Source organism: Ischnura elegans, chromosome 5, assembly GCF_921293095.1.
Source record: "Ischnura elegans chromosome 5, ioIscEleg1.1, whole genome shotgun sequence".
NCBI lineage: Eukaryota > Metazoa > Arthropoda > Insecta > Odonata > Coenagrionidae > Ischnura > Ischnura elegans.
Window position 1 is genome coordinate 87,524,182 of NC_060250.1, and position 27,642 is coordinate 87,551,823.

The window sequence follows — 27,642 nt, forward strand, 5'->3', positions numbered from 1 at the left end:
ACTGATGCTACACTCTGGTTAAATTTTCCACTGAATTAAATTTGACTATTTTCAGCATTATATCAGGTAGGTAACTTAGTTTAGTTTACTTCATGCTCCAGTAATAGTTTGAAATTATAATAGCCAGGTATGTTATTTTGTCACTTGCAGTCGTGTTCATGTTCCTCCTTCATTGTTTATTTGTCCACTCGTAGCCAACGTTATGGTCCATAATTAGCGAATCGCAGTTGAGGATCCAATGTAGCCAACCATCAAGATGTGAATTCAATCTTTCATAAAATTATTTTAGCAAAAATAATTATCCGATGAAAATTAGTACTCTTCTCTATGTATTTACAAAAATAATCAGGAATTTTTATAAGCTTCTCTCACTCCTGGAAAAAAGACGTTGTTAGAATTCCTCTTCATGACAGTTGGAGCTCAAGAATGAAGAAGTAGGCATTGGTATTTCAAGGAGGAAAATAATTATCATTCATGTGCCACACATTTTTAATAAAACTGCGAATCTCCTTGGATAGATTTTAAGTAATTTTGGTCGTGTGGCGTACACAGTATAAACTTCAACCGACTTCCTTTTCTCTCCTAATTAAGTCCAGAAAGTTCAAAGAATAGACATCACATGTTGTTGTCGTGAATACTGATATGTGAAATCACCACATCTAGGTATCCCGAGTCAGGTAAGAAAATATTTTGCTAAAGAAAGTGGCAAATTTGTTGAATAAATATCATGGGGTTAGTGTGTGAAGACAGGCAGACTCTGAGATGGCAATTAACCCTTTTAGTGTCAGCCTCTTTTACCTGGTATACGCGAAGAATGCCATGGCTTTTTTGATGAATTTGCACGATTTTACTTAAAATGTTATAAAAATTCTAATATGAATGTGTTGAAGCCAATTTTTATTATTTAAACTTCTAATACTTACGTCATTGATTAAAAAGTTGACCTATGTGGTTATCTCTTCTGTACAACTTGGGAAAATATTTAATTTTTAAATTAATTTAAATACACCCGGCCGATAGATCGGCCCGTGGCATTCTTCGCACATACCCCTCGGGCCGACAGATCGGCCGGCTGGCACTAAGAGGGTTAAACCACTTAGATAGCCATATTATCAGTGATGCAACTTTAAAAGATAGAAATTTGAAAAACTCTGGAAAACCTTCTTCTGTTTAGATCATTCCATTATTTAGAATTCCGGATTATTGATCATCTTATGTACTTTCATTATATGATTAGAATCTCTCTTTTCTTATCACCAATGACCTTACCATCAATAGTACATGCTCTAATTCCACCTTATATGTGTCACTAGTCCTGTTTTTGTTTTATTTCTCCTGTCTTTTTAGACTTAGGAATCGACCTGCCAAAATATGCATTTTGCAGTTTTCTTAAGTTTCGAACTCCACTTCATAGAGACACTGCATATGGACTTTTGACTGATGATCAAAAGAGGGAATTTCATGAGCGAGCAGTCAAATATTTGAAAGGAGAAGCTCACAAATGCAATGTGTGTGGTGGAGGACCATTTTTTGAAATGCCTTCTTTAAGTGCACCTCTGGTTAGTTTCTAACTGCAAACTTTAAGATAGTTGTGGTAAACTTGTCCCTATCTTTTAGTACTCACATTTTTTTGAAAATATTCCCAGCAAATTTTCACATTCAGTTAATTGGTAGAAGTCATTAAATTTGGGAACAATATCCTTTCCAATGTGAATTTTTGGTCCACCCACTCACAATACATATGTATTTTATCAGTGTAATATGTTATTTTCAAATTTTTTATTTCCCTTTTATTAAAATTTGTGCATGTTTTGCACTGAAAAATTCTCTCTAGTTTATTTAAGGGATTTCCTCAAGTCAACCTTTTTTGTTATTGCATGAAAGGGATTGTCAGCCTCCAAAAGGAGTGAAAATACTTAAATTGTGTTGAACAGTTTTTTTTTCTCCTGCTGTATCAAGTTGAATTGTAAATCATGCTGAATGTTCCTTATATTTGCCAATTTTTGTGAAAGACATTGATCAGTCAATTATGCTACAGTGCATTCTGCAAGTAACACAGCAATATGAGGCATAAGAAATGACTGTGCATGATAGAAAACTTGTTGAACACCGATTCAGACTGATTTGATGACTGATGAAAATTCTGGTATAGCAGGTGCCATTTAGTGGCTATGGATGTTAATTGCCATTGATGCTAATACTCTTTTCACTTGGCCATTTCCAAGCTATGCCTCCACCTGGATCTTCCATTTTACGACAAAATTTTAAGAGGTAAAACCATTCAGAATCGGCAAGGAAAATAATGATGTACCGTATAAGCACGTGTAAGAGGAACACCTTTTTTCCCAGAAATTGCAGCCGAAAATGAGGGTGTGCCTCTTACACAAACTTCTTATTTTCCCCCCTCCCCTTTGCCGCGATTTGTTTTCAGCATGAGTCAGTCATCTGAAACCCTAGGTCAAAAACAAGCGGCAGGCAGGGGAGTTTCTCCCTTAGTGACGTATTTTTAAAATGCTCCTGTTTGCTTTTCTTGTAAGCATCGCACCGTCACATCGGTACCCCAGAAGTGAACATGAATAAGATCGCACAGGGTTTTTCGCTCCGGAGGGCACGCTAAATTTACTGCCAAGAGTGGGCATCCCGCGGATTTATACTGCATATAGTAATCACTTATCAAACGTAGAGAAACGCGTAGTTTTGAAGGACATAACTAGTTTATAGTCAACATCTGTCTTGCTGAGCAATTTCCATTACGCTGAGGACCTGATTTTTCAAAAATCATCTTCAGACGCTAATATGAGGATTATTGCAACTGAAAATTATATTGGTGTCAAAACCTGCGCTTTAAAAAAATTCGAACGAGTGTGTTCATTGTTGGACTAAATGGTGGATAGAAGAAATCAGAAATGCTTATAAGTGAAGAGCGCTGAAGGAGAGGTTGAGGGGAAGGAGCGTGCTCCCTCCCCTCCATATATCAAGCAACGAGGCTATGAGTGAAGGATCAAGGGAAGAACATTTCCGATCTTGCATGTGACGTCGTTGCCTTCACAGCAAAGGGGCGAAGGCGCAGCAATGTGATATACGCAGTTGGCGTTGCCTGAAGTTTCCTGTCGGTCTCGTCTTGTTTGAATGTGCTTATGCTACGCCTGTTTTTTCCGAAATTGTGCTGTTTGGACTATGTTGAATATTAATAGCCTTGTTTTAGCTATAAATGTTTTTGTCAATCGATTAGAGCCTGGAAAACTTAAATGCTGTTAGGTCTCATTCTTTTTCAAACCTCGTGCATGTCATACAATTGCGAAAAGGAGATAAGTATTTTCGAGCTCAGTAGGTGACTCACCTAGCATTTGGCCTCCAGAAACTGGGAGAATTGAACCTGGTAGACCGAAAAAGGTCAGTTGGTGGATGGGGCACGTTTCCATTGTTCCCGTGTAAGTTGATATTTTCCTATTTTCCTGTGGGTCTCGGAAAAAAAACGGCAGAGGTATTGGCTGATGGAGGGCCGAGTGTGGTTCCGTTAAATCTACGACGTGGTTATTATCCTACGTCGCTGAGATTGCCCCGATTGTTGTCCAATCTCTTGGGAAGGTTCATGCTATGTGCCTGTCGTGTTTTGCCTTAAAATTTTCCATGGCTGCAATTCTATTGCAATGCTCCTGCGAGAGCTTTTAAACAAAATTGTTCGTGAGTAGGACAAGCATCGTAGAGCAAGAGCGTATGCGAAGAGAGGATCGGAGCTCTTCTTACTCCCTCTTATGCCACTATTACCGCCGCAGTTATCAAAATTCCCTCTTTCAATTAGCATTGTTTACTAGTGTTGATATTGTTAATTAGTATTGAAAGAGGAAATTTCGGTAACTGTCGTAATTCCAGGCATACGTCTGCAAACCGCACGATAGGATAAAAAAATGCCGCAAATTTTTTTTTTCTTAATAGTTTCGATGTTCAAAATATGGGTGCACCTCTTACACCTGTGCGCCTCTTACACGCGCTTATACGGTAGTTACTTTTTTCTATGTCTCTTTCGATTGTGGAATATGCATTTGTTTCCAAACTAGAGAGCTCACAATTTCCGTGCCTTTCGGCTGAGAAAAAAGGTACTGGTGCCTGAATGTGTCAATACTTCCCCCGGTGGTGAATCCTGATATTCAAGATTAGTCATTGCATGGAGGGTGATCCGTTTCCTGGGTTTTCGTTTTTTCATGAAATTTAACCTGTGTGGATATAACAATTCTTAAAAACCATGAGGTCATTGCAAAGGCTGTGGTAACCTAAGGCTGAAGGTCCCGGGTGGCCTGGTGAAGCCCCAGGCTCTTTCAGCACCCTCCGTTTTCCTTTGACCCTGAAAGAATGTGAATTGTAAAAAGAAAGAACATCCAAGACCCCTGCAGTGCTTACAGCATGTATATCTTACCTCTCACACTTACCAATGCTCTCACATTGTAATTATCAAGATACATTAGGGATGTGGGCCCAATCTTTCTACCTTTTCAGTTATGTTTCCACATTTTAACTCTGCACTGTGTTTGCCACTTCATGCTCTTTTTATCCCTTTAGGGCCTTCTGATAATGTTGCTGCCAGGGCCTTTGACCAACTAGTTTGCTCTGGCACTTTGGGTACTTACAAATTTCACACTTGATTTTACAGAAACAAAAGTACTCATGCAAAAATATTCATTCAGTCATCAGGATACTGGTGTAAAAGATTAAATTGTGTTATAAATGGAGTATGATTCCCAACTTTGCCATTCACAAATTTTCAAATTAATTTTGTTGCAATGTTTGGGCCATATCTGCGGAATTGGTTGCCTAAAAACCCTGCCGATAGCACTGGTGATTAAAGTTATCTGGGTAGCTTGGTGGTTTGAGCATCTACCTGGAAAATAGAAGATCCATCATTTGATTCCAGGTTGAAGGTCAAATTTATTCCATGTTTTTTTATGGGCATTATTTATTTCCACGCTACTTCTGTGTTGATGATGTGTAGAGATAAGAAACACATGATGTTGACACAAAGGTTATATATAAACAATTTATTCATGGGAATACTTTGGTCATTTTTTTTGTTCTTGTAAATAAATTAAAATATTTCAACTGGAAGAATCATCCATTATTTTTTAATTTCAGTCGGAGTGGTTACTTTCCTATGAAAGTCACAACATGGTGCCTATGGATGAATTTTCAAGTCGAACTGAGAGACTGAAGTCAACATATGTGAGAAGGATTGTGTTAAAAGAGCATGGTGAAAGGCCTGCAATGGAATTCAATAAGTTTGTGAAACTTTCTGAAACTAAAGGAACATCTAAAGATATAATGGAAGAAATTTCCTATAAAACTCAGGCATATTTTGACATTGGAGATTCATTTATTGATTTCTGTGGGCGAGGGAATAAGACCAACGAAAGTGTTGGTCTGCGAAGGTGTGATTCTGATGTCTCCATGGGAGTTTGCCTCTCTAAAGTTGATTTGCGATACTGTGAATGTCACATTACCTTGTCATCAATATATGTCCAATTGATTTTTCATGCTAGAGCTGCTGGTAATTATTTCCCTTCCTGTAATTTATGCTGCTTGATTCACTGTAATTAATATTTCATCTTTGTTCGTCTAAGGTTTAATCAGTTTCTTTCCTATATTTATTCAGGACTGAAGAAAATACTGGTCCCCCTGTTGATTGAATTTGGAGCTGCTGCTGTTCCTCTTGGAATCAGCACTCAAGCCGCCAAGTACCTTAGTGAGGCTGATCAACTGCTTCAAGTAAATGCTTTCTTAAAATCTCTGTCCCTTGATTGATCATATACATAAAACTGTGTTTAAAATTTTTTATGTCGTACTGTTACTGTCGTGCTGTCGTACTTCCGATTTATATTATCAAAGATGAACCCTCTCCTAGCAGCACACGTGGGATGAATTTTGGTGTATTTGAGGCATGGGAGGGGGAGAAGCGAGCAGGGAGGTGACTGGAGCGGCCTGCCATTCTTGTATCCACGGCTCTGCGTGGGCGTTGGAATATTTTATTTGCAGACACGGACTCAAATTTGGCATTTTGTGGCTAAGCAGTGGCAGATACGTCAAAATGCACGAAATTTCTGTACTAAATGGCCAGTTACTCGGCAAAATCTATAAGGAAGGACCATAAAATATTAAATTTTTCGAATATTAACCCTCCCCCCTAAATTGCATTCAAGCGAGGCTCAGGGGCTCACCTAGAGGTCTCAAATTTTTCATTTCTTATTTTTGATCATTCCCACAGCTTTTTTTCATTGGGCCAGGTGGATTTGAAGAAAATCGATTTTTCTGATCTGCCCTATAGTATGCAGCCCGTGTGATTATGCTACATGTGGTGCTTTTGAGTCGTGCATGAATGCATAAAATCGAGGATAAAACACACACACAATAATAGGAATTTTAATTTCAGGATTCATTTTATCGCTACTTACAATTGGTCTGCAACATTTTCAATCGGAGGTTTTATACTCCCTCATTTTCATTTATTGTCCGTTAGAATTTACGAATCTTAATGCTTATTTTCCTATCATTGTTGCCAAGTTATCAGCAAATGAAGCTTGAATGGCATTTTATTCTTTTTCACTTTTTTTGTTACCTTTACCTTTAATTTTATCTAGGCACTTATTGCACAGTCATTCCTTTCAGGAGTTGAATGAAGAAGAGGGAATATTTGATTGTTATTGGTTTGCTCTTGGAAAAATTAGGGCTCTTCAGAGTCAAGCTCTATGTGACCTTGGCCAAAATCAAGAAGCTCTCAAACTCCTTTTGTCTGCTTTAAAATCCTATGGCAAACCACTTCCAACTCCTGGAATTAAGATGAAATTCATTTTTATGAAAGAATTGTTTAAGAGATGCCTATTTCACTATGCACCCCATTTGTTTCCTGAGATTTCACGTGGCTCCAAAGGATTGTCCACTGCATTAGCGGAATGCCTTTCTTTGATATTTCAAATCAGCAAGGTTAGTTTAAGCTCATATGGTTTCTGTGTAACAGTTTTTAATGATGTTTTCAGTAGCTTTCCTCATCTCACATCAGTATTACTGAAATCTCTCAAGTCTTGCCATTCAGAAATATTTACTGGTAATCTTTGGAATACCTTTGAAAGGTATTGCTGAAAGTTTGTTCATCATCTTGACAAAACTTTAATAAAAAACTTCTAAAAATCTATTAATATAGACAAATTGGATGTTAATTCTTGATAAGTATTATCAGCTTGGATGTAGTAAAAATTAGATGTTTTCTGTGCTAATATATACATACCTCTTTGTTTACGTCGAATCATAATATTATCTTTTAAGTGAATCATAATTTCCATTTCTTGAATGAATGGTAGACTCAGAATAATTGGCATCTTGCCAAGTTGGCTGCAGTGAAGGGTTTCAATGAAGCAGTGAAAACGAAACGAAATTTTTTAGCCCTTGGGAAAGCATATTGCAACTGCATTGAGTTGTCATTGCACTATTGTGATTTGAAGCAATGTAAATATATTGAGTCTTTGGCATTAAAGCTTTGTCGTCGCATAAGTGGCAAGGTTACATATGACAGAAGCCACCTTTATGTATTGGCTCAATTGTATTGCTCAGCATTTAATGCTAGGTAGGTGTTTCATTTTGGGTGTGCAAAATAACTGTCTTTCTTTTCTTGTAATCTTTAATTTTCGATGGCATTAAGTGATATGTTTCATATCTCTTAGATTGATTCGAGGAGAACTAGAGTCTGCAATAAGGATTGGGTTCCGAGCCATAAGAACCAGTAATAAAATGCACTATTCTGCATCTATAAGATTGCAAATCCTGCCTCTGCTAGTTCAGGGTCTTATCTTGCGTTGCCGGCTTACAGAGAGTATTGATTTACTTCATGAGCTGGCTCGCACTGCTGAAGAAGAATCAGATTCCTCAGGCATGACCTGGTATTATGCTCTATGTTTAGATCTGATGCTTAGCACTGGATGCACTGTTGAAAGATTCATAACATGCAAGGTAAATTAATTTTCATTTTTCTTTGATTTTTTTCAGTTGGTGGTATACATTAATTGCTGGTAGGAAGAATCTTGAATACATTGTGCAAATATTTTTTGTGACCAAATCCATCAATGGAAGGGAAAATGGGATGCTCATTTGTCAATTTTACTTTCAAAATCCATTAAATTAGCTTTTAAAATAGTTACTTGGCCATTTAATGTGCTGAAGATGTTCTACTTTAGCTATTTTCACATCTTACACATTCACTATCTTTCACATTCACAAGTTACATAGTACGTCAGCATATTGGGATCCACCCCATCTTATTGGAGAAAACTTTTCATTGTGCAGAAGAGAGGGGAGCATGATGACCTAGTGGCTTAAGTGTTGGGCTACTGATTGGTGGTCCCAGTCTCAAATCCCAGGTGAAGCCTAAAGACACCCCGAACAAAAATCCTCGAAGTATGAGGTGGCCAAAGGAAAGGAACTGTCCCCCTTATCCAGAATGTGTGGAATCCACATGTCTGTAGCCTATTCTGGAGTGAGCTCTACTCTTATTTATCCATACTAATCACGGGGTTAAATCACAAAGTGAGTAATTGATCATCATTGCTGGTCAAGAATCCTAATATTGGTTTGACGCAGCTCTCCACTCAATTCCCCTATCAGCTAATCTTTTCACATCTATGTATTTCTTTTCTTTCACATCTTTCTTTACCTGGTCTTTTTTTATTATATATGATATTGGGATATTCTGCTGATGATTTCTTTCTTACTTCTCCCATCACTAGTTATCCTGCTCTCCAAATAACAGAATTCATCCACCTCCGCCAGTGTTTGCTTCCCTTTTTAAATGTTAGTCTTTTCTTCTTCTCTTCTGCTGCATACTAATATCTTCGTTTTCTTTGTGTTTATTTTCAGTTAATATTTACCCATTACCCTACTCATATTAACCAGAATATTTTTCAAATCCTTCTCTGTTTCTGCTATGATGGCTATGTAACCAGCAATCTTAGCATGCTAATTTTTTCTCCATGGATATTCACTCCCGTTGCCTTTTCTTTGATTTCATTAATTGATACAAAAGATAAATACAAGAGGTTGATGAAGAAGAGGATTTAGAAATTTGAAATTCAAAGGTTCAGGTTGGAGTGATGCATTGTAAATCAGGTGACAGATAAGAATTCAATCGGAAGTGAAAATAATTCAATGAAAAAATAGTATTTAAAGTTATAAACATAGCTGGATGTTAGTGGCAGTTGTGAGAAGTTACAAACTGAGGGAAGGGAGGAAATGGTTCGGGGAAAGAAATGCAAGAAATTCTCTCCAGTGAGTGGTTGATGGTAGCTTGAATGTAGAGGTGTTTGCAGAATACAGGTTTAGAAGTCCAAGCTGTTTTACTTCATTATTTGCACTCCTTGAAGAACCCAAGAAAAAACAAGTTTGCTAGGGACCTTGGTAATAGTGTAGGATTTTTATTCCAGAATGTTTCAAACAAACCTTATTGCATGAAACAAGTCAGTTGTTTTGGCAGATCCTCGCCTTAGCACAACACAAAAATAGAGCTTGTCATAAAAGTTCATTAACAGCCATGGGGGTCATTTTTCCCCACTCAATCGGTGGATAGGCAAGCTCGGTTCCAGGTTGCAATTTCTTCTGAAAAGGGGAGGGACCAAAAGGCTTCAGGCATGAGAATGCCTTGAAACCCGTGGCTTGAATGGAATGTCTATGTATTGAGATTGATCTTGACAAGTCATCAATTCTTGAAAATGATTTGAAAAATCATCAATAGGCATCATTTTAAGAATACCATGACGAGCCATGGTAATAACTTTACACAGTCACCTGCAATGTGCAAATTGTGCAAAAAATCCACATAGAAAAAATAATTCGCCTTGATCGAGATCCGAACCCTGATCTCGTGATTTCCAGTCGAGTGCTAGTTAAGCTACTGAGGCTACTGTGGAAATTTGAGGACTGTACCAGACAAGGTGGTATGGACTGCTGAGCATATGATGCAACAACGAGTCCAAATCGTATGCTAATGTGAAATTACAACAATATATGAATTGATTCATCATCAATTCTTATTTAACAGAATTATTAGTTTAATTTAGCTAAAACTTTTATAATTTGAAAATAACTTATTAAAGTTTTTGGATTTAAACAGAATGATGGTACTCATTTTGGTTTTTTCAGTATTAAAATTCATATTTTAATTGTGCTTTGTATATTGTAAACTTTCTAATGGCCATAATGGTGGATAACTAGAGGTCCGTGAAAGTGATTTTATTTTTTTGCTAAAATTCATTTTAAAACCATGTGATTTTGGTGTTATAGAAAATCTTGGCCGTGTTATTATAATGCTACAATATTTCCATGTTTATAGGCGTTTTATTATTTTATAGTACACGTTTCATGAATACTTAAACTTTTATTAAGCATTTTACATAGCATTTAACATAATTTCGACTGCACAAAATTTCTGATAACACTAAATGAAGGAAATGGTTCAAGTTATATCGGTTCAAGGTATATGAATGGTTCAAGTATGTAGTCTTGGCGAATATGATCAGCAAACTGCAAATCCTCACTACCTTACATGTGTATACTTCGAGAGCCATTCCAGAATTTTTGGATTTTCAAGTTTTTCTGCACTAAATGAAGCCATTAAAAATGCTTCAGTAGTAGCAACAACAAGCTCCTCCTTCGTTTTCTTTGACTGAGTGAATGTGTGTTCAAATGATAGCTGTCATTCTGCGGGTCCTCTTTCTTTTGCACGTTTATGTGTATTGCTACTGATTTGCTTTAAAAAGGAGTCACATCTTTCAAATTCAAATCTTTTATCGCAAACTTTGCACAGTAATACTCTGTCTTTCACATAAAATCCTTCTGAGCTGAATTCACTTGTCCTGGTATGAGCGGTATCTATAGCTTTCAGCATATTAAAATTCCTTCCCTTCGTTCAATATTTAAAGCTGGAACCACGATAAAAAAAACAGTCCAACCGCAAAACACAACCATTCACGATGGTGCTTTCAAACTGAGTGCTGGTTAGCTACAGTATAACCATAATACCGTATTACGTGACACTTGTACAAATTGGCTGAAATGTTTCATGTTGTGGGTTCCCTTTCGATACCCCTCACCCAGGTATTGAGGGAAGGTAGGACAGACGCTAGATACAACAAAATCGCTTAGTTTTGATTACAGCTGTTGCCAATCGGTCAGGAAAGGCACTGAAAAAGGCACACGTAACTAAATAAAATCAGAGTTAAAGAAACTTAAAAAGTATTTCCAATTAATCAATCCTGAAGCTCCTAGAATGAGACGCTTTCTCACCTGAAGAATTAGATATTAGATTTGGCCATTGTCAAAATGATTTTTTAGCATTGACGCTCAGTGGAGAGCCGAATATCCGACGATCCGTCCGCTAATAAGGAGAACCTCCTCTCCTCCTACCCTTTCTGTTCCTTCCTTCCCTTCCCCAAACTGCCAGCACTTCATACTTTCAAATAACCATACGTGTCTATGGATGTCTTTAAACGAATCGAATCGCGCAGTTTACGGCACGGTGCCGTTGACGGCTGCCGTGGTCACTACGGCACCCATTTCAATCCGGCCCAGCGGTGCACCGTCTACGGCATGATATACAGGCAGTGCTACAATGTGGCCGCTTTCTGACTAAAGGACTTCTCGCCGGCCGCCGTTCACGTCACGGCGCTGTGAAATTCAGGCCGCTTTCAGATGAGACGACTCTCTGCCACGCTGTGGGCCGGCCACGAACGGCGGCCCGTTCCCAGCTAGCGGCCGTGTTTAAGTCAACAGAATTGTTACATTAGACCCACACTCAAGGTTTTCTGTAACAAGTTATCCAATAACGCTGTATAATGCATCGCAGTGAGTCACCAAAAAGACTGCTCGGCATTGATGCGTGCCAGGTGCATGAGCTTGTATTTCCGCTCTTCCGCGGCCGCGTTTAATTTCTTAATTCATTATATCTAATTCTTCAGGTGAGAAAGCGCCTCATTCTATATATTTCAGGATTGATACATGGGAATCGAAGAGAGAGGCTGTGATAAATTTAACGGCAAATTCTGGCGGAGAAATCACTACGTTGCACGATATTACGCGGATGCGTTATGAGTGAGACTAAACAAGCCAATTGGCCATGGAATCGTAATGAGATAGAGCAAATGAACGTCAGCAGCGTTAAACAATGAAGGCTTAGGCTTTAATAGATTATTACTCATTAGATGTGATTTTTTTCGCTAATTCACCTAAAATCGCAAGAAATGCAAAATTTCGTTTTTATTTACTGATTTCGCGTTATTTCGCGATATCGCATCTCCCGAATTTCACATTTTTATTTATGAATACAATACATATTATGCGTATTTTTACTTTGGAAATAAGAAAATCTAAGGTTATTCAAGTGTGTTTCATGGCATGGATAAATGGAATGCATAAAATAGTAATATTAAAATAATTGTCAGTATATTTGTGTTTCTAAAATTTAATTGTTCATTATTCTTCGTATTTATATCTAGGCATATGCAGATGAGAGAATAGGTACTATGAACTCTGCTGGTGTTAGAGACTCAGATGCTGACAGATACCTTTTTATATCCTTGTGGCTTTGGTGTGTGCGCTTTGAGCGTTGGGAAGAAGCTCATTCTTTGGAAGATGAAAGAGGTTACTCACATGGAAAGTACTCTGTCTCTGCTGTGGTCACATCTCTTGGTTTGCTTGAAGATTCAATCTGCAAAAATATTGTTTTGTCATCTTTCTCAAATATCTCTATTGCTGCAAAATATTTAGAAGGCCTGCAGCTTATTTTGGTGGATAAACTGGATATGAGGGCTTTCTCTGTGATTCCTGACATTCATCAATGCATAATGCGTGTTACTTCCATCCTTAAAAAAGTATCACGCAATGCACCTGTAATCAAGCCAAGGTAATGCTAACCCTTATATGGTGCTCCTTTACATGTATTGGAGAACATACTTTGAATAGATATTCCACTTAAAAAAAGAAAATTTATGTTTATCTGAAAAGAGCTTTAATAACGTAATTTTCAGGTGTGTGTCATCTTCTCATATCAATGAATATTTTATCATAGATTTTTCACCAAATTAGTTTCATCACAGTTCTCTGTCACTATGTGATTACTGGTTCTTTTTTGAGCCATGTTGTTTTCTTTCTTTATTTTTTTATTAATAGCTAGACTGGGAATTAGATTTTTCCAAAGGTGCATTAAATGTAATAGTCTCCTCCACTGGTGTCATCTTCTAATGTGCATCTTATTGCCTGTCTGGTGACCGCCATGAAGCTAATTCCTGATTGATATGATGAAAACGATATTGCACCTGAATTCTAGTCCATTGTAGTGCAGTTGCTTACCAAATCGCATGACGATTCTGCAGTGATCTTCTCTTCTTGTTCTTCCTTCCAGGATTAGGCTACTAAGCCTGTTCCGGCTCCACATCACCATCTTTTCCTTGGTCTTCCTATACTTCTCTTGCCAAATGGTTGATATTCCATTGCTTACTTTGGAATTCTTTCATTTGGCATTCAAAGTAAATGTTCCTTCCATCTATGTTTGCAGTCTTTTAGTTTGTCAGTGACTGCTTGGACACCCAGTTCATCGTCTTATTTGAGTGTTTCTTATTTTATCCAATATTGTGCAGCCTTTTACTGATCTTAAAAATTTCATTTCAGACGATTCTATCTGCCTTAATTCCTTCTTTTTTGGTTCCCAACATTCTGATCCGTAGAGTACAGTAGGGACTGCCATCACTTTGTAAAATTTTATTTGTGTTTCTTTTCTTGTTTTGTTCTTTAGAGTTCTTCTAATAGTGCCACATATTCTCTGGAAAGTGTTAACCTTATTTATAATATCTTTTCCTCGTCATATATTATGTCGCATCCTAAGTACTGGAAGTGCGACACTTGCTCCAGGACTTGATCCTCAATAACAATTTTTGTTCGTATCGGGTTGCTTCCAAAAAATGCCGTAGTCTTAACTATTTTTGTGCTTATTTAGCTTATCGAATATTTAATTTGAGTGTAGTAAATGAATAACTCTTTTATAGTGAATCTAAGCTATTTTTTTCAGAGTAACGATCATTTATGAATGAAATTTTGCTTTCTATTCTAAGGCTTACCCACTTGATCGCTCACTTTAATATAATTAGAGCAAAAACTGCTGATGCTCTGTGGGTTTTACATGAGGCAGCAATTCAAAGTGGAAAGCTGGGAAACCTATTGGAAGAAGCATGGACTGATCATAGCAGAAATGTGAGATTACATTTAATGTATCATTTTAAATTTTCCTCCCTGAAACATCTTATTATTCTAGCTTATAGTAATGGCTAATCCATACTTGTACTTAAATAAATCATTAGCTATCTATAGATTAGACTAGACTATAGTTATGGTTTACTCTAAGTAGTTATATATACTCTTTATAGTCTAACTCTAGTCTATTTGTTCATTGAATAATATGATAAAAGAAAGGCTTGTAAAATGCAATTTTTTCGAGTTTGTAGTTTACCATCTCCTATGTGATTTATTGCTGAAAGCCTAGGAAGGTGTTGCTTTGAGGCTCATCTCATAAAAATTATATATTATTTCATAAAATCTCATAAAAATATCATTTGTCTCAAAAATGATGTTAAATCCTGTGTCATTTTAATTGATATCACAAAAATTAACCAGTTTGTTGTTTATATTTTTCCTATTTCAAAATTCAATTTTAATGTTACATATTTTATAATGAAATTAGGGAAAATCTACACATTAATCAGTACCCTTGTAAGTTTATTTTAATTTTATATTTGCCCTGGAATTTCTTATACCTGACATCATCCTGAAATAATCCTGTTTTAACTTTAAGTCACATTTTAAAAAATGACTCGTGCTGCTAATGATTAGTGATGTGTAGACATTCAAGTTTGTAACAATTTTTGTTGATGACTCGAAATGAATGAAAAGGGAGTTTAGTCATAAAAAAGTGGCATTCGGTTGTACAAGTGGTCACTTCTGTTGTTTTGCCCTAAGTACTTATTAATTGTGTTGGCAGTTTGTGTGTACATAGTTTGATTTGTAAAGAAAGGTGTGGGTTGTCGCTCCCAATTTTTCTTCAATTTTTCTTCTCCCAATTTTTCTTCACCGATAAAAATACCACGATGTATCATTTCATAAAAAAATCTCCAGCCCGATTAAAATTTTCCTTCAGATAAAATATATCACGTTATATGATTCAATGGAAAAATACCTCCTATTTAATATCGCGATGTACCATACATTAGTAAGTTTTTAACGCTCCAATTTATGGTCTAGCATAAACGAAGGCCAACCCTATACATAGCTGTATTTTCCCAAACTAATTTCCCGATGCCAAAACATGATAATTTGTCACGTGCGATGATGCGATGGGGTGATAAATCACGATTTTTCATCGTGGCTGCGGCTTTTATGAGACGATAAATTGTGATATTTTATTCGAGCAGCAATTTTTATTGGATGATATTTCGTGATATTTTAACAGTGGTGATTTTTTATCGGATTATCAAGCATAGTATTTTATCAGATGGTGATTTTTATCAGGCCCAATATTTGTTATCGGATGATATATCTTTATATTTTATCGAAAGGATATTTCTACCTTGTTATAGTAGTTCCGTAATATTTTATCGGAAGACTATTTTTAACGATTCCGATATTTTTAATGGCTCAGTTAATTTATCGCACTCGATATTTTTATTGGACGATATATCGTGATATTTTATCGGTTTCGATATTCTATCGGTCCCGATACTTTTATCGGGCCATATTTATTGGACAATTATTTATCGATAATGTACTAAACTCAAATTCGTATTTCTGATATAATCAATTATCGCGATATTTCACGATATATATCGCCCAGGGCAAGTGGTGCAGTCATGTCTTGGGGTATCAACAGAGGAAGGGAAGGAGGGGAGAATTTTAAGGGGTGCCGCCTTTTAAATTTAGACCTAAAACCTGGCTATGCCACTGAGTCTCCGAGCACAACGTGCGACATGGTGCTCCAGTACATAAAGGAGCAAATACATGAGATAGACGAATCGGCTGTCGTGATCCAGCATTTAAAAGTGACTCGTGGTGATTATGCCTCCTTCCGTGTCTCAGTCAGCAAAGAACTCGGAGATCAGCTTATTAGTTCCGAATTTTGGCATGAAGATGTGTGTTTCGGGAACTATTTTTTTCCCAAGCTTTGCCAAAAAACGTCGCCGGGATAGTGCAGCATGACTCCAGTGCGAACTCTGGTTTAACGGTTATGCACCTAAATGCACAATGTGTACGAAATAAGATTCCTAAAATGGAAATCCTCCTAGACGAATACAATCCGGATGTGCTGATGTGCTTTGCATCTGTGAGCACTGGCTGTCTGCTGAGGAAGTGATCTTGTTTGGTATTTCTGGTTATTCAGTAACTGTATCCTTCTGCAGATCTGAATTTCAAAGGGGTGGCATCATGATATTACAGAGGGAACCCTTAATGGGAAATGCTCTCTCTATCGGTAAGAATATTTCCCAGGAACAGGAGTTTGAATACTGCATAGCAGAGTGGGATTTGTCTGAAGTTAATGTTGTAGTTGTTGCTATATATCGGTCTCCCATTGGTAGTTTTACTGCTTTTTTGGAATGTTAAGAGTTTCTTCTTGATTCCTTATACAAAATGAAGCCTAATTCAACTTTTATTGTATGTGGAGATTTTAATTGTGACTTGATGGCAGACGGCATTGATCAAAGAGCATTCAGGAATGTTCTTAAAATGTTCAATTTGACCCCTGGTATAAATGAACCAACTCGTATCACAAATACAACTGCTACTCTTCTAGATAATATCATGTCTAATACTGGTGTGGATCTGGTCGATTCTAGGGTAATTGTGTCACACTTTTCGGATCATTATCCAGTTTTATCTCAGTTTTCCCTGAAAGTGATGTGTTGCGGTGACAGAACTCGAACAACATGGTTTTTTTACTGAGGATAGCATTAGCACATTTTTAGGATTCTTGGCAGAGGAGACGTGGGATGATGTGTATTGCTATCAGAATGTGAATAATAGTTTTGAGGCATTCTATAGAAAATTTTTGCATTACTTTGATGAGGCATTCCCAGTCATCACGATAAGGACTGGGAGGAGAAAAATTAAAAACCCATGGATCAATGATGAAATTCCTATGCTTTCTGTCTATTTAAAAAACCTGAATAGGATCTGCAAAGAATCTTCCTCACCAAGGCTGATGCAGGGGTACAAAGCTGCAAAAAGAAATTACAGGCATCTAATCACAAAAGCAAAGAGCACATACAATGATCAGAAGATTTTGGAGGCAAAGTGCAAATCGAAAGTTATTTGGAACATAATAAATAGTCACCGCTCTAATTGTTGTAATTCCTATATTCCAGAACTGGTTGATTCATGTGGTAAGCCAGCAACCGATTACAACCTTGTGGCCAATGTGCTTAATGTTCATTTTTTGACAGATAATGCTTCTCAGCATTTGGTATCAGGGAATGTATTCTGTCATTCATTCTTTCTTCAACCTTACACGAAAATTGAGCTGATTCAGCTTCTCATGAATTTAGGCACCAAAGGTACAGCTGGGCCTGATGAGATACCTAGGTATCTGTTGAAACTTTCTTGCAGTTGGGTCGTTGATCCTTTATTACACCTTGTTAATTTATCATTTAGTCAGGGTGTTTTTCCATCAGCTCTTAAATCTTCTAGAGTAATATCTCTGTATAAGAATGAGGGTGATAAAGATAGTTTTAGCTCATACAGATCTATTGCCATTCAAAATCAGCTAGGCACAGTTTTTGAAAAGGCATTTTATAGTAGACTATTGTCCTACCTCCATAAATTTCAGCTCATTTCAAGGCAACAACATGGTTTTATCAAAGGAAAGTCAACTATGACTGCTTGTCTTCATGCCATTAATAAAATTCTCTGTTCTGAGGATTTAAAGAATGAATGGATTGGTATGTTTTTTGACTTTGCCAATGCATTCACTTCAGTTAACCATCAAGTTTTTTGTCATAAACTGGACAATTTTGGTATAAGGGGCAACCCAAAGAATTGGATATGCTCCTATATTGGACAGAGGTCACAATATGTGAGTATTATCAAAGATGGTGTTACATTTAAGTCTAACTGTAAGACAATCGACATGGGTGTTCCACAGGGTTCAGTCTTGGGGCCTATACTGTTCTTACTTTTTATAAATGATCTGCCAGAATTGTTTACTGTAATGCCTACTATGAAACCGTTAATTTATGCTGATGATACCAACTTCTTTATACATGCTCCAAAATGTGATGAATTATTACATTTAGGGGACCAAGTGATAAAAAACCTATATGAGTGGAGTGTAAAAAATGGTTTATGTGTAAATGTGGACAAATCACAGTTCATCTGTTTCTCAAAAATTAATGCACCGAAGAGCTTATATTTGACTTAAACGGCGAGAAGCTGAAACAAGTTGATACCTTCAGATTTCTAGGTCTCCAATTAGACAAACATCTTTCTTGGGAGCCGCAGGTGAATAATCTAGTTACATAGTAAGTTCAGTTCTCTTTGTTTTTTTGATAAGGACTATTAGAGCTACAGTGTCACTTGAGGTGCTGCTAGCATTGTATTATGGAGAGTTTGACTCCAGAGTGGTGCAGACAATTGCGTTCTGGGGATCATCAGGCCAGGCTCTAAAGATTTTTGTGATACGAAAGAGAATTGTGCGTCTAATTGGTAAAGAACACTATAGGGCTCACTGTCGCCCAATATTCAAAAGACTAATACTTCCTCTTCCATGTGTGTATGTATTAGCCTTAGTTACCTGTGTAAAATGCAATTATTTCACCTTTGTTAAAAACTCAAATATTCATAATCATGGCACTAGAGGCAAGGACAATTTCCATACACCACACGCTAGAACCAAAGGGGTTTCCTAGGGTCCGGAATATATGGGTATAAAATTGTACAACAGATTGCCCTCTGGATTGAAGGAAATTCAAACTATCGATGTTTTTAGAAGAAAAGTAAGGGATTTTCTACTTAAAAACCTATTTTATTCCGTAAATGAGTACATACTTGGGAGTCGAATGAGTGTATTATCTCATTGTATATATAATTAAGGTATTTTTATATTATGTAATCATTGGACATGTGCAATTTTCTTGACGTGCCTTATATCAATGCACATTGATGTAATTGATCTCTTGGTAAATAAAATGAATGAATGAATGAGTGGCCTATTGGATGTAGCCACTGGCTATTCGCAGATGGGTCCCAGGAGTTCAAACCTGGGGTGAAGCTTTGGGCTCCGCAAAATTAATAATTATCTGTAGAACTAGCCCAGAGAAAGGCTCTGGCCCCCCTCCTTAAGGTGTAATATTCGCATTCCCGGTTGTATGAAGTGTCAGGGGTGAGCTATACCCTCACCTTTCCAAACCAACCTTCAAGTTGGAATGTGGGGAGAGTGAGTATCGTAGACAATATTTGACAATTTTTTTTTACAGGTTCTCACTTTTAGTGAAAACTTGTACAAATGAATTCAAAGTCAAAATGACGTCATTTTGACATCAGAATGACCCGCAAAAAGTCACCTTCACAGTCATGACTGAATAGTGACTTTTCGTGGGTCATTTTAAGGTCAAAGTGATGTCATTTTGACTTTCCTTCATCCAATTGGGCTGTGTTTCATTGTGTACCTTTTCAGCATTATTCAAAGAAGTGATACTTTTAATACTCTAGTCATTGATATGTTTCAGGTTTGGCTGGGCCTTATTTCAGGGGATGCAAAAGATCTTTGGAGGGACCGTGGCTATGAAAAACCTTCAGATTTGTCTGAAGATAAACACACACAGTGGTCACATATTATGTTTTCACTGCCTATACCTCATAATTTCTTGTAATTGGTACTTATTAATGTTCAAATCAATAAACTGTAATTTTATTTTTAGTGAACTGTGAGGATGTTATTTTTCATCATTTACCAAATGAGACCTGCTTTCATCAAAATTTTCTGGCTAATTATCATAATAAACCCTTTCCCTGACATTTTAACACATTCAATGCAAGCCCGATTTTTATGAATGTCGTCAGAATTGGCCGATAAAATAAGAAAGAAAAATAGGGAGTGGTTTTCTTGCCATTACTTCCGTTCAAATACTGCTTTTTTCAAACGGCGTACACGGGTCGAAAGAGGGAAGCTTGTTGAAGGCCATGCACATGATCGGAAGACTCAGAAGTGGATATTAGTTACATACGGAGGCGGAGAAAGGCCCCCTGTCCGAATAGCAGAGCATGTCAATTGATGTGCTCCATATCTCTGCTTGGACAGGACCACGTCAATTGACGTGCTCCACGCTGAATGTGTTATCTTGGTATAAATGTAGAAATGTATGCTATGTTAACATGGCCAAGTACACTGAGCATGTATATTTGAGTATGCAACAAATATTTATTCATCTTATTCATTGCTACAAAAAATATTTGTCAAAGCACATACGCCGAGAATGAAGCTGTCAACGTGAGGATGGGTCGAAAGCCCCTTGTATGCATACAAGACCTTGAACACATTATCGCTGAGAGGCATTGTATTATACTGTTGCATACTACCAATGCTAGGTGATGAATCTATACTCTCTGTCCCCTTGAATGATTTTAATCTGCTCCTGAACATACGCATGTCACATTCATTGCTTTACTAACTGAGATCATCGGTATTTTCTCAGGACTGTCAGCATAGTAAGCTTATATGTAGACACTGCCACCCTATTGGAAATATTCAATTGAATTCAATTTAACATGTTGCATACCGGGGTATTTAAATTCCTAGGAATGCCAATTTGGAAATATGTGCCTATTAGGGCGTAATGCCTTTGGTTTAAACATGGTTAAAAAGCTAATGTTTAGAATATAACTTTACCCAATCAAGCGTTATGATGCATTAATTCATTATGAATAACTAACTACAACTGAAAACGTGCTAACGAATACATATTGTACACCTTAAAATTGTTTAGGTTGACGCCCCTAAATGACGAGAATTTTCGTCATCCGTCCGGAACGTTCGGGAAAAAAATGACGAGAATTCTCGCCATCCATACGCAACCTGTTAAAAATTTTCATCCAACATGGTAAATTTATAAGGTAGGATATGCTTAAAATCTAAATTTCACGAATCCCTAATTCTAAATAAATAAAATATGTAAATAGAAATTAAGTTGAAATCTTTTTTGAAGCAGTGTTGTAAAAAATATAACTGTGCTTTTCCACATCTTCCATCACTTCTAACAATCTTGAATAGTTATTGAAAAGCTATACAGTTTTACCATGATTATCAGAACAACTATAACATTTTTTATCAATTCTAACAGTCTTGAATTGTCATCTTAAAGCAAAATCTTTGCTGTATTAACAGAAGCACAACACTAGAACCACAACTTTCATCAGTTACAACAATCTTGAATAGTTATATTGATAAGCAAAATTTCTGCGGTGATTTGCGATAACAGCTACACCAACAAATATCTCGCACGTCTTTGAAAGACTTCTTTAAATTACTAATGAATTCAGGTTTTGCACAACCCTTTCACTGCGGTGAATGTACCTGGTATGTTTGCAGTTGCACGGCGGGCTGCTGTGAATGTATCTTTTCTCCTGCCTGCCCTTCGCTGAGTGCTTTCGCCACGTGTGACAGGTAGGTTTCTGTAGTGTGTGCTGCACTAAAAGGGTTAAGCCAGCATAAAATGTGTGTTTCACAGCATAAGCATGCCACTCATGTTTACACCAGAACATGGGGATATCGCTTCGCACAAACAAACCAGCATGATACACACTATAGTGTAAGGAGTATACTCTGACTACGCTTGTAGTTACTTGTTGGCAACGTAACACACGTATGCATATGCTTATGTATACTTAAATAATAATGAAACAAATATGCTTACATGTTAAATACAAATATTAGTAATAGTTTGAAAAGCTGAAGACAAACGACAAATTACTAAATGTACACACAAAAAAACCAATCTCATCAAGGATTTCACAATATCCCTGAAGACACATGAATGACCTAACTCAATGCTTCAGGGATTTAGAAGAGGTTAAATAATACTGATATTAATAAATGTTTTCTCCCAAAGCAAAAACTTAAACATAATGCACTTAAACATGAATAACAGTATTGGCATTTGTTGTCGTAAGCTATCATCCCCAGGCACTATGCCCATTATCTTTTTATAGGAGAAGTAAGGCTTTAACATACATGCATAAAAGTCGTGATATTAGTTTTAATTTGCGAGATCACTTCATTGGCCATAACAGGTGGTTTGTGATAATATAGTGGTAATAATTTCCACCAGAGACCTTGTAGGTGAATTCAATTGGATGTTGAAATTTTCAATTGAATATTTGAAAATACGATTAAATATTTTCTTCGAATTCAATTGTTTTTTTTCCAAATATCCAATTGAAAATACTAGTTTTCAATGGAATATTTTGTAATTTCATTGATTTTTTGGAAAATCAATTGAATTCAACTGGAATTTTCAATTGAATCGCCAGATATTTTCCAATACGGCAAAGGCGGATTTACGGGTGGGGGGGGGTACGAGGCCCCTCCCAAAAGCGCTTAAAAATAGACCAGATTTTTAATACAAATATTTGTATCATGAATAAATTCTATATTTTAATATAAAAGTTTTTATATATATACACATTAATGACTTTTATGATAAAATTAAGAGTATTTCTGTGGTATAAACATACTATGTTGTTGATCTTAATTTTAATAATTGTATTTGTCGTGGCAACACTTAAGTTGTTTACTTAAACTGTGTTATTCTTGCTGAATAAAACCTTGATTAGGTTTTTACTGAAACTGATATTTTACTACAATTTATTCAGCAAGAATTCTTTAGTAAGATGGAACAGCTTTTAAAGCCAGAAAGATTTGATACTGACCCTTCACATGTGGGTGCTGAATCGAAGTGGAAACACTGGAAAAGAACATTTGCTAATTTCCTGGGCCAAGTGAACAAGGTTTCAGAAGATGGTAAACTGCAATTACTCTGCAATTATGTATCTGCTAACGTCTTTCGGTATATTAGTGACTCAGAAAACTACTCAGATGCCATCAAAATACTAGATTCATTATATATCACAAAACGAAATGAAATATTTGCAAGACACTGCCTAGCATCTAGAACTCAGCAGACGGGTGAATCAGTCGATGAATATCTCCAGGTATTAAAACAAATGAGCAAAGATTGTGAATTTCAAGCAGTAACAGCTGATAAATATAAAGATGAGTACATAAGGGATTCTTTCATACGAGGCCTCAAGAGCTCTCGTATTCGAGAAAGATTACTGGAAAACACCAACGTCACATTAGAAAAGGCCCATGACCAGGCTAGGTCACTTGAGCTGGCTGAGCTACATTCAGCGTCTTATCTGAATACAGCAGATTCAACACCTGTTGCTGCTGCTGACCATAGAGAAGATAGCCCTGAAGATACTACAACAACATCAGCTGCCTTGGTACGATCTGAAAAATGTTTCTTTTGTGGTAACAAACGGCACCCAAGGGACTCTTGCCCAGCAAAGGATATTATCTGTAGAGGTTGCGGAAAAAAAGGACATTACCAAAAAGTATGTAAATCAAGATTTAAACATTCATCTACAAATTCAACAGCTTCTACGTCGTTTTTGGCTTCTGCAGTAACAGCACCTCTATGCCTTCAAAAATCCATGACTAAGGTATTGATCAATGGAGTGGAACTAAATGCACTTATCGATACTGGAAGTTCTCTTAGTTTCTTGAATGAACGTTTTGTGGAGAGATGCGGAATAGTCGTTAAGCCTTACTCCGGTAAGATAACCATGGCTAATTCTTCTTTGAGTTCTGATGTTACTGGATGTGGTACGCTGACCTTGAAGATTCAGACCTATACATATGCAAATATTAAGGTGTTAATCATGAAAAATCTGTGTGCTGACTTCCTGATTGGGCACGATCTTCTGAAGAGTCACTCATCTGTAGAAATAGAATTCCATGGAGAACAAACACCTCTTAAAATCTGTTCACTAGCTACTGCTCGAGTTCCAGCAGCATCGCTATTTGCCAATCTCACACCAGACTGCAAACCCGTCATAACTAAGTCAAGACGTCACACAGAATCCGACAAAATATTCATCGCTGCTGAAGTGGAAAAATTGCTCAAAGAAGGTGTAATAGAACCTAGTAACTCACCATGGCGTGCTCAAGTTTTTGTAGTTAAGGGAGAAAATCATAAACCTAGGATGGTAGTTGACTACTCACAAACTATTAATAAATTTACAATGCTTGATGCCTACCCTCTCCCAAGAATAGAGGAGTTGGTACGGAATGTATCACAATACAAGATATTCAGCACCATTGACCTCAAGAGTGCCTATCACCAAGTACCTATTCTAGAATCAGATAAGCCATATACTGCTTTTGAAGCTGCTGGAAAACTTTACCAGTTCCGCAGAATTCCTTTCGGGGTAACTAACGGTGTCCCAGCTTTCCAGAGAAACATTGACAGAATTATCAAGGAAGAAAAGCTCAAAGGTACTTTTCCTTATCTAGATGATGTAACAGTTTGCGGCCATGACCAACAGGAACATGACCAAAATTTGGAAAGATTTTTAGGTGCAGTAGAAAAGTATAATCTGACATTAAACCAAGATAAATGTAAATATTCAACTAAATCTGTGAAAATATTAGGATATCTGATCGAAGATAGAGTTATAAAGCCTGATCCGGATAGGCTTGCACCTTTGATGAACCTACCTGTCCCAAATGACATGCCAGCCCTTCAGAGAACCTTAGGTATGTTTGCTCACTATTGCCGATGGATTCCCAAATTTTCAGAGAAGATTCGCCCTTTTCTGGTAAAAGGACCATTCCCGCTGTCTGAAGAAGCTGTGACAACATTCAATTCACTCAAGAAAGATGTAGCAGAGGCATCACTCTCTGCAATAGAAGAAAATACACCTTTTCGAGTAGAAACTGACGCTTCAGAGTTTGCCATTGGGGCCACCCTGAGTCAAGCCGAACGTCCCATTGCCTTTTTCTCTAGGACACTTAATGCAGCTGAGCAAAGACATTCCTCTGTTGAGAAGGAAGCTTATGCTATTGTGGAATCACTGAGGAACTGGAGACACTACCTTATCGGAAGACATTTTGAGGTCATCACTGACCAGAGGTCTGTTGCCTTCATGTTTGATCAGTATCACTCAAGTAAAATAAAGAATGAGAAAATTATGAGATGGCGACTTGAATTAGCTAATTACAAATTCGATATCGTTTACCGACCAGGCAACCAAAACACAACTGCAGACACAATGTCGAGGATTACAGCAAGTACCTACTTAGAGGGAAGAATGAACCTCAAAGAACTACATGATGCTTTATGTCATCCGGGTGTAACAAGAATGCACCACTGGGTTAGAGCTAAAAACCTGCCCTACACACTAGAAGAAATTAAAGGAGTGATTAATTCTTGCACCTGCTGCAATGAATTAAAACCTCGATTCTGTAGAAATGAAGGGCAGCTTATAAAGGCAACTTCTCCATTTGAGAGATTAAGCTTAGACTTCAAAGGACCCTTACCTAGCTCATCCAAGAACCGAATTTTCTACTGACTATTGTTGATGAATATTCAAGGTTCCCTTTTGCATTTCCTTGTACAGATATTTCGGCATCTACTGTTGTGAGAGTATTGACTATGGTGTTTTCGCTCTTTGGTACACCAGCTTATATACATTCCGACAGAGGAGCTTCGTTCATGTCACATGAACTGAAATCATTTCTCACCTCCTTAGGCGTTGCTACAAGTAGAACTACTGCCTACAGCCCCCAAGGAAATGGTCAGGTCGAAAGATACAATGGAATAATATGGAAGACTGTACTTTTGACCTTAAAGTCAAAAGGGTTAAAGACAGAACAATGGGAAGAAGTGCTTCAGTCAGCACTTCACTCTATTAGATCACTGTTGTGCACCTCAACAAATGCTACCCCACATGAACGTATGTTCACTCATCCCAGGAGATCTTTCAATGGTCGCTCCTTGCCTACATGGTTAACTAAACCAGGTCAAGTTTTAATGAAAAACCATTTGCGGCACAGCAAGTATGACCCGATTGTTCAGGAAGTTGAATTAATAGAGGCAAATCCAGACTATGCATATGTAAAGCTTCCCAATGGGCAAGAATCAAGTGTTTCCATTAGACATTTGGCTCCAAGAGGGGACTTCCCAGTCAAGCTTGACGGACCTCCCTTGAGCCCATCTATTGACTCCGGAGAACTGACATCACAAAACTCCTCATGCGATGAAGAGACAGGGCAAGATAAGGGCATACCTAATTCGAGTAAGAGTGTCTCTGAACAACCCAAGAGTCCATCTCCACAGAAAGGTTCTCCACGTGGACGGCAGCGAAGGCTACCAGCTTATCTAAATGACTACATCAGATACTAATCGATTTTTAGTGGGGGTGAATGTGGTATAAACATACTATGTTGTTGATCTTAATTTTAATAATTGTATTTGTCGTGGCAACACTTAAGTTGTTTACTTAAACTGTGTTATTCTTGCTGAATAAAACCTTGATTAGGTTTTTACTGAAACTGATATTTTACTACAATTTCATTGAGTAATTGCTGCATGCAGTTTTTAATCCTAAATATGAGAAGACCTTTTGCCAGTCAGACCCGGTGTCCCCCCCAGAAAAAATCCTGGATTCTGCCTTGGACACTATGCCCAATATATATGTACCGAAATTAATCAAATGATCGCAAAATGAACTTTGCCGCAGTGATGTGATGTCTTTGAGATAAAGAAACATGTTTTATGAGTGATTATAATGTTGACGTCGAGGCGACCATGCGGTCTAGTTATCATTTAATTGACTGTTTGGTGATAGCTTAGAAGGCATTAAGCGTGTGGAATCGTGAGTTGCAGAATCAGATATAGCCATATTCTAGATGGTCATTTGGTTGATATCAAGTGAATTTTCTGTATAATTCATTAAATTTGAGTTAAAAAGTTAAATTTATTTATAATTATTCTTCTAAAATTGCGTCCATATTTATCGAAGTTTAAAATACGCGGAAATTATTTGCGGGCGGATGTCTTGTTTGCTTTTAGTTGCTAAATTCTTTCGATAGGCAGCGCGTCATTTGCCTTACGAATTTCAAGTTTTGAAAGCAGAAGAACCCATGTCCATGGGTCTTTTGAGATCAGAGTTGAGAAAGGTTAGCAGGTCAAGGAGGAGATGGAGATAGTAGGCTACCAGATAAGCTTTGTTAGCGGGAAACTTAATCTGGTGTCTCTAGTGAAACGTTGGTTTCAATTTTAGAGGTATTGTTTTCTTCTTCGTTCGCGAATGATGTCGAAAACTTCAGCATCACGGTATTTCGTGGGTGTTGATGTTGGTACAGGAAGTGTTCGTGCTGCTTTGGTTTCCAGCGATGGGAAAGTTGTATCAACCGCAACGAAAGATATAACTACATGGACTCCGAAACCAGGGTATTTCGAGCAGTCATCGGATGACATATGGAATGCATGCTGTCATACCATCAAGGTAATTATCCAT

The 27,642-nt window shown here is 37.2% G+C and overlaps 3 protein-coding genes across 3 annotated transcripts in view; all 3 read left to right on the forward strand.

Annotated features, from left to right (window-relative positions):
* The window catches only part of LOC124159209 (adenylate cyclase type 10-like), a 61,370-nt gene extending 41,387 nt beyond the window's left edge, over positions 1–19,983 (forward strand). The window contains exons 18-26 of the mRNA XM_046534859.1: positions 1,348–1,559; positions 5,128–5,539; positions 5,645–5,757; positions 6,655–6,969; positions 7,344–7,606; positions 7,704–7,989; positions 12,522–12,928; positions 14,133–14,271; positions 19,788–19,983. Of these exons, the coding sequence (XP_046390815.1) occupies positions 1,348–1,559; positions 5,128–5,539; positions 5,645–5,757; positions 6,655–6,969; positions 7,344–7,606; positions 7,704–7,989; positions 12,522–12,928; positions 14,133–14,271; positions 19,788–19,931 (2,291 nt within the window). The 3' untranslated portion in view covers positions 19,932–19,983. The remainder of the gene's footprint in view (positions 1–1,347; positions 1,560–5,127; positions 5,540–5,644; positions 5,758–6,654; positions 6,970–7,343; positions 7,607–7,703; positions 7,990–12,521; positions 12,929–14,132; positions 14,272–19,787) is intronic.
* A 2,964-nt stretch (positions 19,984–22,947) lies between these two features.
* LOC124159739 lies at positions 22,948–23,746 on the forward strand. Its single transcript, XM_046535649.1, has 2 exons — positions 22,948–23,562; positions 23,717–23,746. The coding sequence occupies exons 1-2, from the start codon at positions 22,948–22,950 to the stop codon at positions 23,744–23,746; spliced, it is 645 nt and encodes a 214-aa protein (XP_046391605.1).
* A 3,480-nt stretch (positions 23,747–27,226) lies between these two features.
* The window catches only part of LOC124159210 (FGGY carbohydrate kinase domain-containing protein), a 37,784-nt gene continuing 37,368 nt past the window's right edge, over positions 27,227–27,642 (forward strand). The window contains exon 1 of the mRNA XM_046534860.1: positions 27,227–27,630. Within this exon, the coding sequence (XP_046390816.1) occupies positions 27,433–27,630 (198 nt within the window). The 5' untranslated portion in view covers positions 27,227–27,432. The remainder of the gene's footprint in view (positions 27,631–27,642) is intronic.